The sequence below is a fragment of the Mustela nigripes genome, chromosome 4 (assembly GCF_022355385.1).
Source record: "Mustela nigripes isolate SB6536 chromosome 4, MUSNIG.SB6536, whole genome shotgun sequence".
In the NCBI taxonomy this organism is placed as follows: domain Eukaryota; kingdom Metazoa; phylum Chordata; class Mammalia; order Carnivora; family Mustelidae; genus Mustela; species Mustela nigripes.
This window is the reverse complement of record NC_081560.1, coordinates 47,329,581-47,344,525: the sequence shown is the minus strand read 5'-3', so window position 1 is coordinate 47,344,525 and position 14,945 is coordinate 47,329,581. Positions and strand designations below refer to the sequence as shown.

At 42.4% G+C, this 14,945-nt stretch overlaps 1 protein-coding gene across 3 annotated transcripts in view; it reads left to right on the top strand.

Moving 5' to 3' along the window:
* The window catches only part of CREB5 (cAMP responsive element binding protein 5), a 402,562-nt gene that overhangs the window by 143,560 nt on the left and 244,057 nt on the right, over window positions 1-14,945 (top strand). For all 3 annotated transcript variants that reach the window (XM_059396664.1, XM_059396663.1, XM_059396665.1), the window contains exon 5: window positions 7,688-7,860. In XM_059396664.1, the coding sequence (XP_059252647.1) occupies window positions 7,688-7,860 (173 nt within the window). The remainder of the gene's footprint in view (window positions 1-7,687; window positions 7,861-14,945) is intronic.

Genomic DNA, 14,945 nt, shown 5'->3' with positions numbered 1-14,945 from the left:
GGGTGAGTAGGTGAAGGCCACTGAGGGTCACATCAGTGTGCAAGCTGCCTTTCTACCCACTGTAAAGGAAGTTGCCTTGGAAGTTGAACTTGATTCAAACTTTGGAGAGATTATCTCTCTCTCAGCCTATTTCTTTTCTTTTCTTTTTTTTTTTAAAGATTTTATTTATTTATTTGACAGAGAGAGATCACAAGCAGGCAGAGAGAGGAGGAAGCAGGCTTCCTGCTGAGCAGAGTCTGATGTGGGGCTTGATTCCAGGACCCTGGGATCATGACCTGAGCCAAAGGCAGAGGCTTTAACCCACTGAGCCACCCAGGCGCCCCATCTCTCAGCCTATTTCTTAACTCTGGGAACTGTTGACCAAGGTGAACTAAAATCAAAGAATGAGTGAGTGAGAGTTGGTTGTTTTGATAGTTTGATACAAGTATCATTCAACAGTTTTTGAGTTACAGCTTTCTTCCCTAATCTTAATCTGCCCTGTTTGGTGTAACCCAATCTAGAAAGACCTATGCAGGCAACATGACCTTAAGATGATCACTAATCAATAACTTTGAAGTGAAGTAATGGTATAGTCCCAGGCTTTTGTAGGTATGAGGATGGTGGTGATGACATTGACCCAAGTTAGTGGTATGACTGTAATTCTCAGGATCACAAAGCAGCATTAATAACTTCTTTTAATGTCCTTAGAAAAGATATTAGATACAGTTTATTTTTTGCCATGTCATTTTCCACTAGAAAGTATTTTTACAGTAGACTGTAGAGGCAGTATGGCTTAGTAGGTAAGAGCCTGGACTCTGAAACCAGATGGCCTGGATCTGAGCTCTTCCACTTCATAGTGGTATAACTTTGAGCAAGTTACTTAACCTCTCTGTGCTTCAGTTTCCTCATCTGTAAAATGAGGATTAATCATCCTATCCACCTCCTAGACTGATAAGGATTAAATGAGTTTTCTGATAAATGGCAATGCTGTATGAGCACTAGTTATTATTAGTAATACTTCTGTTAAAATCAGGTATGGGAAGTAGCCACCCAAAATGAACGCTACTCTCTGAGCTTCACATTTAGAACTATACACTATAGTAAAAGGAGAAAAAGTACATGTATGCAGTCAGCCTTGTGATGGGGCCTGTGTCATCTCATACAAGACTCCCTACATCCCTGTCCATTAAAGGATAATCTCAATTTTAAAGATGAGGAAGGTATGGCTCAGAGAACTTTATATGCTCGGGAGGATAGGGAGCTGATCTGAGCTTGAGTCCTATTCTGGTGCTCATGGTTTCGTGTGTACTATGGTTCCCTTTAGAATTCTTCTGGCATAAGTAGCAAACTCTGAAAAAGCAGAATTTAAATGTACATGTCACAGCTGGTGTTTTCACAATGCTCTGTGCTCTCCTCTCCCTTCCCCTCTTGCAAAGTTTGTCTGAGATGGTTTCTTGTCTTACGTGGTTCCTCTTTTACTGTACAGCTACACTAAGGAGAATGTTATGGAGAGAGAGGCCACTGGCATGGTCCCTGATCTCCTCTCCAGCCCCACCATGTTCCCTCTAATACTTCACTGTCTCCTCTGTCATGGAGCAGCCTACTCTCTTAGTAGAATTCAAAATACTCACACTGGTATTCTAGCTCCCAAGAGCATGTGGAAGGAGGAGTGAATCCTTCCTAGACCTCTAGAAAGCTTAGTTTCTTTTGTAAGGTTAGAACTTTTGTTCTCCTGTGAATGTCTCAGACATCTTTTGGATGCAATTCATGGATGTTTACATCTGGGAAGTTCTGAAAGTCTTCGTAACTGCCCGGGCATCATTAAGATGCAGACAATTCCAAGATTGCACAACTCGACTTGTAAACGTGTGTCGGGATGACCCTGGCTCTTTATAGAGAAACCCATAAAGTCTCCACAGCTTGGCAGTTGGACAGAATATAGATTTGAAGATAACATTTTGGGACCTTATGGGAATCAACAACCTTTTCCTTGTATGCTCCAACTTTTACTTCCATTTGTGGTCCACTGCCCTTCATCACTCATTACCACACCCTGAAATTATATAGGTATTTATAAGAACGTATATTCATATACATTGGGTTGTTTTTTTGCATATTGTATTCCAAGCCCATGCATGCAGAAAGACAATTACCACTCTACCTCAAGCTCACGGAGTATGCAATCAAGGCTCATTATGCCCCCAGTTCTCATCCCATTCACACCCTTTATGTCTCAAAAAAAGAGTGAATGGAGAGCAAGGAATATTGCAGGATATGAAGGGAGTGAGAAGTCAAACAAACATGCAGAGAAATTGGAACCAAAAAGCGAACAATTTAGGTGAAAATAGTTTGTGGAGTTTTCATCTTTGAAGTTTGAGAAATTTTACTTTGTGTTGGATCCGTTTCTTGAATCATGATCCCTTGGGTCTGGTATAAAGCTATAATTTTCAGAAGGCTCATTTCTGCAAAAGCTTATGGTTATGGAGAGAAATCAATGTCTGTAGGCCCATGAATCAGAGTCTAAAAAGTCTGTTTGAGTATTTAAGGTCTCATAAAATGTAACATAGAGAGAGACTTGTGGAGTATCCGAGCCGGAAACAATCATGGAAACAAGGTAGTCCAGCCCCTGCTTTTAGGGATGAGGCTACAGTGCTGGGGGAGGTTGAATGATTTATCTAGGTCCTATGGCTGCAAGTAAGGGTAGAGATCCAGAACAAGGACAGACCTCCCAACCCCTAAGCTAGTGTATTTCCAACATTATCACATATTACTAATTGTTTGGAAGCACTGAGCCCAAGCATGAACCATGGATCATGTAAGTGAGAGAATCTTAGCAATAGAAGAAACCTTGGAGGTCATGTAGCACCATTTCCCTCCTTGATGCAAAAATCCTCTTGGTGACATCCTTGACAGATGGCCACTAGTCTCTACTGGCTTAACTCCGATGCCAGAAAGCTCAGTGCTTTATAAGACAGCTTGTTTTGTCTTTGGACAAAAGATTAAATTTGTATTTTTAAAGGATCAGTCCAGAAGGAGTGAGGGTGGCTAGAGGTGAATGGCATATTTTTAGTGATGGTGAGGAATTTTACTCTCTTTACCATCTTAAATTGAGAATAAATATGCTGACCCTGTGGTGTCTTTGCAAGGATTAGAGCTGAGTGTATAAAGCATCTGCCATAGTGGTTGCTTCAAAATAAGAGCTCAAATTATAGTCATCATCGGCTTTTATCATCATGATCCCTTTTTTTTTAAATTATGCACTCTGGAGCAGCATAGACTATGTCTAATCCCACAAATATTTGAATGCAGTTAGCATGACCCTCTAAGTCTTTTCTTCTTCAGACTAAATATTCCCTGATTCTTCTACGGTTCTTCTGGTGATGCATTTTGGATGCCTTCATTGCTTTCATTCCCTGCTATTTGTCAATTTCCCCCTTAAAATGTGGTGGCCAAATGTGGTCAGTTCAGCGTGCTCTCCAGTGGAATAATTACTTCCCTTGATCTGGACATTGCACTTATCCTATAGCAACCTAGATTTATGTTAGCATTTTTGGAGGCTAGATCAGAAATTTGGCTCAAGTGAAAACCTGACTCTACTACCCAGAACATAAGCTGTGCCTCCCAACATTGTGTCAACTGTAGATCTGACAAGCATGATTTTTACATCTTCATCCAAGCTGTTGATAAAAATGTTGAACAAGAGAAGGCCAGGGGTTGAGCTTCAAGGAACACTTCTGATCCTTCCCTGCATATTGACCCCCATCCGCTGGTTTGGTGACACTGTTTGGCTAGCTCCAAATCTCTGCACCTATACTAGCAAAAATAACTCTGCAAGATGTGGTCACTCTTTGTGTTTTTGAAATTGGATATTTAATTTATCCAGAGGTAAAATGCTATTCTTTTTATCAATGAAGACAGGTTTTGAACCTATAATTGGGAAAATATGAACTCAGAAAATAATTTCATGTTTGAGTTACTATGTAATGCTTATAGGAAAAAAAAATAATCTTCTCTTAATGTGAAATGATAATGCTTGCCTAATTGTTTATTTTTCCAAAACGTTTTGAAATTACTCTCTGGGTCTGGGGGAAGGAGTGTGGAGAATTTGTGGGTTTCATGTGTGGTAGAAAGAGGAGATTATTGAAGAATTAGAATACAACTTGTATTCTAATTCTGGTGGAATTTTGGTGGAAGAGGATATGAGTTATAGTCCTGGATAGTTTCTAAAATTCTTTTTAATGATTCTCATTAAAGAGGTCGTTCTTTCTTTCATTTAACATGCTTCCCTCTGAAGAAATCAAATCAACTTCTTTGTGCTACAGCACAGATCGGTTTTTCCTGGTGTTCATGCTGGAGATAAGGAATAGTTGTTGCCAATCTTTATGTCAAAGTGCTCAAAGATTCAGAGCTCACTTCTTGGCATCTCCCTCCAAGGGCTCATTTAATATTTTCCCAAAGGCTTTACTTCCAGTCTACATTCCAGGTTTGTGGGTTTCATCTTAACTCTGGTCCCTTCTATTTCTCTAGCCCATAATCAAACAAGCACCTTAATATCCAAAACTCTATTACCATGAGCCTACTTTGAGATCTCAAGGTAAATAGACAAAAGTTAGCACTCTCAAAAGTTGACCAGAAAATAAAAGACCTCCTCATACCGAATATTTTAGGAATGTCATTTTATAGTTTATTTACTCACTCAGGATTTATTCAGCACTTATTATATGCCAGGCACTGATTTAGGCAACAGAGGCAATGGGGAGTAAAATCAGATTTAGTCTCTTCTCAGATTGTGCTTATGTTCTCTAGGAAGAAACATGTTAATCAAACCAAAACAGTTGTGAACTTATAAAAAGTACTGCAAAGGAGAGGGTACCCATCAGTATAGAGGTCAAGGAAGTCTTCCTCATGTGATGCTTAGTCTGAGATTTGAGGGTCAAGTCAGGGGAGGGCACAGGTAGCAGAAAATAGCATACCCCAAGCCCCTGTGCTGAAATGGAGGTGAGCAGTATGAGGGCAAGAACATGCTAGAAAGTTGGAGTGAAGAGCAGAGAGCAAGAGTGAGAATAGCATAAGATGAGCTGGGAGGTAGGAATGGTCCCTTATAGGCCTTGTAGGTCACACAAAGAGTGCTCTCAATGTCTTCTGAACCATGAAAGTCATCTAAGAAGCTTGTAGGGTGGGGGTGGAGGAGTGTGGTTGAGTAAGGAGAATTGTATGATGTGATTAGTTTTGTATTTCAAAAAGATCACCATGGCTGTATATGGGCAAAAGGAGAAAGGGAAGCCATAGTGAGTGACAGACCATTTAGAAGACCGCTGTCTAGTTGGGTCTAGATGCTGGTTGGGTGTAGACTGGTAGAACATAAAATGGAAAGAGAATGAAAGATAGAAAGATAGAAAGAGATTAAGGGTGTGTAGGTTGAATTTGCAGTAGTTGGGGTCTGCCTATGGAAGTGATGGAAAAGAGGTATCTAGGGTAACTCAAGGAGAGTTCATACATTTTATATCCTTTTTTAAACAATTTAAAGATTATTATTTTAAATTTCAGATTATGTAGCTCTAGTCATACATAATCCTTAATAGCACAGCACAAGAGAATTAATTCTAGAGATTTATTTATTTATTTGACAGGCAGAGATCACAAATAGGCAGAGAGGCAGGCAGAGAGAGGAGGAAGCAGGCTCCCTGCTGAGTAGACAGCCCGACTCCGGGCTCGATCCCAGGACCCTGGGATCATGACCTGAGCTGAAGGCAGAGGCCTAACCCACTGAACCACCCAAGTGCCCCATGAGAAACAATTCTAAAAGGAAAGTCTGAAGTCCTTCTGTGCCTGAGATTTATTACTGGCAAAGTAGATGACTGTGAGCAAGATGAAAAATTGTTGAGTATCTCCGAGGATCCAAACAACGGAGAAAAAATAAGTATCTGTAACTGTTGACTTCATCAAGGCCTCATTAGGACCCAGGGAAATACGTTAAGGCTCACTTTCAAAAGAAGTAACAGAATTATCTTTATTTTCATTATTATTTTAGTTCAAGTCTCTAGACCCTATAAAAAGAACTTAAGCGTATCCCTGCACTGCCACTCCAACACAAATCACCATTTCCTTTCATTTTGCTTTGACCAACCCCAATATTTTCCCACGTCAGAAAAACCTTCCAGTGTATAAGAGGAGCCTTTGGACCACGTGTGTGTATATAAGCCTGTTCATGCCTCTGGGATCCCACGATAACACAGTCGGCTCACAGTCTAAGCCAGGTGCCCAGTTTCCATCTGGACTCCTGACAAACTGTGTGGTCAGGATTTAGAAATCAGAAATCTGGGAAAGGCGCAATGTGATGGACACAGCCACCCCAAATACCATATATGTTATCACCATCATTTAACACATAGTGCAGGAAATCCTGTTCTTTGCAGAAGAACTTCAAAGAACCACTTCTAGTTCTCCTGGGTAACATTTATTTTTTTCTTTGCTAACCCCAAAGCGCAGACAGATATATATTTTCCCTCTAGTAAATTGCTAGTGACACTCCATTTCTTTCCTGCCATCCTCAACCCATTGTCCAACTGACCTCTCGAATTTCACTACCCTTCTAAGCTGAAGAGCTGTGCTTAGCTGTTTACAGAGGCCCACTTACTTGGCTTTACCCTGTACTTTCCCTTTCTTTTTTAGGCTCTGAATTTCTTACCTTTTAGCTCTGCCATGTTGATGAGACTTCCTCTACCCCCATGTGAATCCTCTTCTTTTGTCCCAGTGACTTTTTTTTTTTTTAATAGGAAGAGCTGTCTTTTAAGACAGCTTGACCTTGCATGTTTTACCTTACTTTTACATTTTAAACAAAGAAAACTTCATTCATGTCATCAGAAATAAGCACATGATGTTAGTTCCCTTAAGTGACTCAGATGTCTCATTTAGGCCTTCACTAGTTTATTCGTATGACGTATGTTTGCTGAGTGCCTACTGTGTTCCTAGCACCACGAGAGAGAGCTATGAACACAAACATTCTGCGTTCTAGAGGAAGACAGTGAACGAGTGAATGAACAAGCAGTCATTGTTCTGTATTCCATTATTCCATTAAAATCATTAGAGATTGATTTTATGGAAATGCAGTAGAAGGTTGCAACTTTTGCTCTTGGCATTGGATTCCAGACACCCAGTCATCTGTTGTAGTTATCTATCCTCACTCTCCAGGTAGCTGAGGCTGGGTCATGAGTACCCAGATTAAGATTTGGGAAAGTAGTACTTTCCTGGGGGGAAAAAATAGCTGATTGGTTACTCTCCTAGGACTGCAAAAGAAACAATAACCCAGTGTGAGTGTCATTCAAAGCAGGTTGCTGAGCAGTTCTGCAGTAAATCATAGTATTGTGCACTTAGAATGGAAATCATTTTCAAATGCAGTATATATCACACCAAGTCAGGGAAGATATGCACCCAATGTCTCTGATATAAACCTCATATCAGGATGGCGACAGAGTGATTAGTGAACTTTAAGGTATTTTCTTATATGCTTGACTGTTAGGGTAGGTAGTTATTTTTCATCTGCTTATAGTTGTAAGTTATAACAAGACAGATGGATTCATGTCTTGCCAGAAGCCATAACCCTTTACTTAGTTGACATGACCAGATTCTCAATTTCAATCCTCTGAGAGCTTAAGAGCACAATAAGACATTGACTTCTTCTGACCTTTCTTCTGTCTTCTCTGGGCAGAATATCTCGATGCATAACACAGTTGGTGGGGCCATGGCAGGGCCCGGAGCTCACCAGCTTGGCAGCACCCGGATGCCCAACCATGACACCAGCGTTGTGATTCAGCAAGCCATGCCGTCACCCCAGTCCAGCTCTGTCATCACACAGGCACCTTCTACCAACCGCCAGATCGGGTAAGGAGACTTCCTCGGCTGTCTCTGGGGCCTGGTTGGAGCTCAGAGAATGTTTCGGAGTTTCTCCTTGTTTCTGGTGCTCACACTGGATGAGACAGAAGTTGGTGTTCCTGGTTGGTGTGAGATCACCTGACATGTAGAATGATGTTTTAATGGGAGAAGGGAGGGGAGTCCCTATGGGTTGGAGACTGTTTTGTCCTGGACTTTAGGGGCCAAAGCAAGTCATTCTGTGCTATCACTTCTTCAGACAAGATATATGACTGTGGAAAGCACTTTGGATGTTATGGAGAAGAGAACATAGTTTTCAGGCCAGATGCTTAAGGATGGTAGAGGGAAGTTTCACGAGTCCAATTCCCTCCCCAAGAGTGTGTCCCTTGGTTCCTAAGATCTGCTGAGCACATCCCCTGGGTCTTTCATGTATTTCCAGTCTTCCTTCCTTTGATGATTCTTCCTTGCTTCTTCTCCTTGTTAATACCTCTTTATTAGCTCTCCTCTTCCTCTGTATTGGCCCAGGTTCATTCCTGGAATAGACAAAACAAAACAAAACAAAAAGCCAGCCCTTTCCCCCTCATTTATGTAAAAAAGACAATAGTACGGTATTGAGCAAAATTGGCAGAAAGGTCCTGTCAGAATCCCAGACACTCTGTATTATGAGATGCAAAGAATTTTCACTTCTGAGTCTCAGGTGACAGCTCTAACCCCTGGCTATTTAGAGTGTGGTCTGAGGACCCGCAGCCTGGGCATGAACGGTGAGCTTCTTGGAAATGCAGAATCTCTGGCCTGCTTCCTTATCTTCAGGATGATGGTGGTGGTGTGTCTTCTTTCCACCCTCACAAGAGCAGAGTGAAGAGGAAATAAAAGATTTAAGAGCAGTCGGGTTCTCAGGAAGAAAAGGTAGTAACTTAAGCCAAAGAGCTCTGATAAATTTATATTGCTGGAAGCTGAGAACTGCATGCGGTACATTCCCAGAATTCTCTCTTTAAAATAGGAAAGGGAACTTGTGGTGCTTGGTATGTGCATCAGAATTTAGTGTGAATATTCAGTTGAATATTGGATATGGTGATTAAAACAAAAAAAAGCATTAAAAGCTGACCCACAATTTTCCAGTGTCTTTCCCCCTTCGTTTTTGTTTTTTAAAGATTTTATTTTTAAGTAATCTCTACACCCAACATGGGGCTTGAACTTACAGCCCCAAAGTCAATAGTCGCATGCTTTACCAATGAGCCAGGCAGCTGCTATCCCCTCCCCTCCTTTATTAATGCCTGTAGAATTTCAGATCAAGAGCGAGCACCAGGAACGACATTGGCTCCTTCCTTTTTAGAATGCCCTAGAAGAGGGGGTACTTTGTCTCTCAGCGTTTCTCAGCTTCCCAGATGGGCTGTGATTTGTGAAGACCTATCTTAACAAATGAGAGCTCTGGGCAATGACTGTTTTGTGAGTCTGTCATAGGTACATTTGGTTTCCCTTTTAAGAAACAGAATATTACTCTGGCCATTCGAATGCTTAGCTTTGTTGGAAGAAGCCAATACTAAATGAGCTAGTATCCCTGTGAAATATTTCTTTTCTTTTCAAATGACTATGGGAGCAAATATTGCCACCATCTAAAGCAAGAACCTATAATATACTAAGAGGGTGGGGTGAATTCTTTAAAGACAGCATCTAAATGTCAAGGGACTCCTTCACTCTAGTGGCTTGCCTTTGGGCAGACAATTCACAGTTAGGCCAGCTAATTATAATTATTTTATTTTTCTTTCAAGGGGAAAAAAACATAAAATGTGTTGGAGTTTACTAGCAATTTTATAACATTCCTTCCCCCCTGGAGTTCTCCTGCCTCCTTCTCAACCTCCAACCCAACTACCCTCTTGGAGGCCCTTAGTATTCAGCCATTGTTAGTACAAGACTGGGTTTTGTGACAGTCTTTTAAGGGTTAGCACTCAATTCTGAGATGGGTGTTGACTCTGTCAATAATTTACCCAGCTGGCCTAGGGCTGTACCGTTGGGTGACATTTCCAGGCTATGTCACTGTGCCTGGATGGGTGGGAGTGTTTCTCTGGTACATGGGACCTCCCAACCCACTCCATCTTCTCATTTACTCCCAATCCTGGGGTGCTGTGTGTCTCTCCTGGTGTGTTCTAGGAGATAATTGTCACTTTTGGGACTCTGTGTCATTGCCAAGCTTGAGGGAGGCTGTTTCTTTTCTTCAGATCCTTCCCTGTCGTGCTTACCATGTTGATTCCAACCCACACATCCTGTCATTTCCATTTTCCCCATGTGACCCGTCCAAAACCTTGCCCGGATGGCCATGGGGGCTCAGCAAGGAACAACCCAACCCATCTCACCAGTGGATTCAGAATGAAACTCTAGGTGGTAACATTTGGGGATGGTTGACTCTTTTATTTCTCCCAGCAAAGAGGAAATGAGTACTTATTTTAAAACATGAGTTTCCTCTGGAGACTGTGTCTTTAAATGAGCATTTGAAATTGCAGATAGTTTTTTTTTTTTTTTTGAGACTGCACAGAACCATATTGTAGTAATATTCTGATTTTTATCACAACCTCAAATATTTAAGTGTCAAAATCTGGCCAAGCCACCTGCAAATGTTTGCCATGGCTACTGGCCAACAAAAACAGCAAACAGCAATGAAAGTCTTCATTCAGGCTCAGCGCTTAAGCTGCATCCAGGCAGGGAGGCTGGGACCCACCTGTGCCCACGCACAGTGCTTTTTGCTGTGGCCAGTGGGTGTGTGTTCACGACTGGAACTTTGTGGGAGAGGGAGGGGGCCGCCTGTCTCCTGCTCCCCCTCTTTCCTTCCCTTTTCCCGGTGCTTGGCTTCTGCTGCCAACCTTACTTTTGCTTTCTTTTCTGACCCTTCTTTTCTGCTGTATTTAAGCTTTAGAGGCTTGTATGTATGGGGAATTGGTGCAGACAAGGAAAGGCTTGGAAATGGGAATAGCACTGGTGTCCGGGGAAGGTTTTTGGGGACCGAATTCATGCATTTTTGTAAGCATTTGATTTTCATACTGTTTGAGCAGGCACTGAGCCAGTGTAGAACAAAATGGGTGGAAATGCAAAAATCCAAAGAAAGAAATGTAAAAGTAGGTAGATAAGCAGCACAAGCAACTTCCGTGCCATCCCATATCCTCCCCCCGCCCCCTCCAACATACCTATGCCCCGTTCCATCAAAGTAATGCTGTTATCCCGATAGAAACTAGAGGTAAGTATAAATATCCCCAATCGCACTCGTTTGGTTAGGCAGGCTAGAAAAACACATGGTGCTAGAGAGTGTGGGAGGCATCCCCAAACTAGAGACTACTTGTGCTTAGTCAGACTGGCAGACGCTCTGTCGGGAAGAGTGTCTTTGGCTGATTGATGGTAGCATTTTAGGAGATAAGTTTTCCAGATGGGGAAAAAAAAAAAAAAAAAGAGTTGAGCCATGGGCTGTGGGGGAGACAAGTGAGACAGAAAACAAGCATGTGTTAAATATAGATGAAATCGATTCAGCCTTGGACCAAATATGTGGCAGATTCCAAGCAGTATCTCTGTTGCAGTCATTTTTATTAGATATCATGTAACAGGCTCATTAATTCAGGATTAAGTCAGCAGAACCTGGGGAAAATGGTAGATGGACATGTAGTGGTCATGTAAATTCCCTTTCTCTGTCTCTCACTCTCTCTTTGTCTCTCTCTCTCTCTCTCTCTCCACCTGAGATGTTTTTGTAGGAGTCAATAAGCAGTTGAGAAGGTGGCTTAATATTAGTAGATCCTAGCTTTCCTGAAGAAGCCTATTGCTCTTTATGGAGTAAGTGCAAGCAAGTAATTCGGACTCACTAATTCTTCCAGAGAACAACCAAGACAGTCTAGAATGTGGAGATCCATGAGGATGGACATGAGTACAGAATTCTGATCGGTTGTAGGAGACGCTGCCAAAGTACCTCATGCCTTTTCTTCCTGGATTCTTTCTGTATTCCAAATGTTCTACAGATTCTGTTCTCTCTGGGGATCTGGGCAAATAAGCAAGCTTGCTAGGTGATTGGTGAAAATTACTCGATCATAATAGTTTACAATATAGAAATGTTCTATGCATAACATCAAAATATACAAGTGTTCCTACCAAGGCCCATATTTGGCAGAAGTTATCTGGCTCATTGTGGAATATTCTAGTTAAGGTATCAGGAAACTTGAAAATACGGTCACCAGCATGCATCTAGGAAGCCATGTATGTATGAAATTCCTCCTCAATTTTATATCACTTATATTCCTGGCACAGACGTGTCCATGTTCGTGTGACATCATAAACCCTATTTGCATGGGCTTGTGGCCAGGCGGTGTAGACCGAATACTTAGCCAGAAATCTATATAAAATGCCATAGAAGGAAATCTTGTTTTATGTAAAAATAAAGAGGAGTCAATACTCATCATAAATTGTGCCTCCTCTCACCCTTTCTGCACTCCTCTCTTTCTTTTCTCTTTGCAATCCCTGATGCTATGTATCATGCAGAATATCAGCCATAGCTCATCAGACATTACCAAGGAAAATAATAATAATACCAGTAGCAATAAAAGCTTGTTACATCTCAGATGTGTTGCCATCAAAAGCAGTACTACCTTTTCTACTGGAGTCACATGGCTTTGTTGCTGGAGTTGCTGTTGCTGTTGGTGGTGTCCATTGAGATGGGAATGGTCATCGATCTGAAGATTTTTGTGTCATTGTTGCTTGGGGTGGTGGGGGTGGGGAATGGGAGGTCCATAAATGACGCTGTCACAGAAAAGAGCATTTAAGGAAGACTTCAGTAAGACAGCTTATCCTTCAGGAATGTGCTTGTTCTGTAAATGTGTAGGTGTGTGAAATCACTATTAAGAGTTTTCTTGAACTGGGCATGATTAAGACTACTGCTGCCCACCACAGGCTGATGTTAGTGACATCCAGGCCAGTCTTCTTTCTGCCGGAGGAGGCAGACCAGCAGGTCCCAGGTCACTGGCCCATAGCCCTTTGCCAGGATAGCTTGAAGACCCTCTTGAGGAATTCAGAAGAGAAGCCATTACTTCCTGCTTTGTGTTTTGCTGAGTATCATGGCTATGAACATTGCTTTATTGTTAGAAAGTTGCTGGATCTTTCACAGCCCTGAGAACATTTACGAGGGCCCTTCAGGGGGATGCTTTCTGAAAGGGTTGACAGACTTAACCATATGGCTCCCGTTAAATCCCATGCAGAGCCTTGAGAAATTACCTCTGACAAGGGGGCCAGCAGCCTTCCACTCACAGAGTTTTATGTGTGGAACGAAAAATTAAGTACTGATACTTGAGGAAATATAAGGTTTCTTAACATTCAGAAGTTGTAATACCACATGGTATTGTGGCCAGATGAAGGGGGCAGAGCCAGAATGCCAGAGCACATGGCTGTGTATTCCAAGAAGTAGAAAAGTATCCTTGCTCTTGTCTCTGAATCTGGCTCCTGCCTCAGATTCTCCAGGCAAGCTTTGTGTGTCTTGGTACTACAGCACCTCAGCTGGAACACAGCAAGCCTGGTATCTCAGCCACTTTAGAGGGGTAAGGTTAAATACCACAAACCTGGTAGCTTGAACAACAGATATTCATTTCTTGCAGTTCAGGAGGATTGAAAGTACAAGGTCAGGGACCTTGGTCAGCAGGTGTGGTTCTTGGTGAGGACCCCTTTCCTGTTGGCAGACAACTGCCATCTTGCTGTGTGCTCACCTGACTTCTTCTTTGTGCTTGGTGGGGGTTTTGGGGTTGGGGAGAGTTAGTAAACTCTGGTATTTCTTCCTCTTATAAGGATATTGATCCCATTATGGGGACTCCACCCTCAAGACCTCATCTAAACCCAGTTACTTCCCAAGGCCCTACCTCCTAATACCATCACATGGGGGGTGGTAAGGTTTCACCCTGTGAATCTGGGGAGTACACAAGCATACAGTTCATAAACAGCTAGTGTTGTTGGGAGAGAACCTTGGAGGTCACTCTTCAATGGCTCAAACTTTTTTGTTAGAAAAGCTCTTGGTTACCAGGCTGATGGTGAAGACAAAGAAGCTGCCATTTATCCAACATCTGCTACGTGCCAGGCACTGACCTAGCATTGCATTTTGTTTCCTATCATTGCCCAAGAGCCCAGGGAGGCAGATGTTCTTTGCTCCAGTTTTATTGCTCAAAGAAGAGAAGTAACTTGTCGAGTATAATTCAGCCAGTGAAATGAACAGTTTTGAGTGTAGGTCTGTTGGACTCCAAAGCACGTGCTTTCCCTCTACTCCTATGCATAGCTACCCCAGTGCTGTGGAAGATACATGAGCTTATCTGACCATTTGGGAGAATCATCTACCCACAGGAGTTGGCCAATGCTCAGTCTGTCTGGTTCCAGTGTGAGGAGCTTCTGTGCTTTCACACACCTGCAGCATGGTCAAGGGCAGAGGGAGACACCTTGAGTCTCCAGTAGCTGCTTTAGTCCTCCAGGAGAAAGAAGCAGGTGGTCCCTGGCCCCCAAGAAAGGGAGATCAGGGACTGTCTTGGGCACATGGAGCAGAGAGTTGGTCTCTCCTGGGAGAAACCAACTGGCCACATGCCCTCCTTTGTAAGAAAAACCAAAGTCACCACAGAGAGTGCTCTTTTTTCATCCATTTGTTTGCTCTGCATTTGGCTTCTTTGTCTGAAGGAAGACCCCTATTCCTTGACCCAATGAAGTATGGCTTCCAGACTTGTTCTGATTCCTGCTGTGGATAGGTGTCTTTGCCTGTGACTTCCTCCCCTTGGAGGAGAATTTCATTTCCAGATCTTATGAACAGAAGCCCTGCTCACAAAGTTCCAGAAGCTTCCATTTAAGTCTCTCCATGTGTATCTCCCCCCCACCCCATTTTTAGAAACAGATAGGCACCAACGAGGATCTGCTTTTAGAACAAATAGCCCAGGATCATTTGGTTTGTGTCTATCATAAACCTGGACAATTTTTCTTTTCTGCAGCATATTGAAAAGACATACCTGGAGAGAGCAAGAGCTTCCTCAGAGCTAAACTATGTCAGATCAGAGGAGAGTCTTGGGAAAGTATTGGCCATGAGTTCAGAGGTCACAGGTTTGGGATAG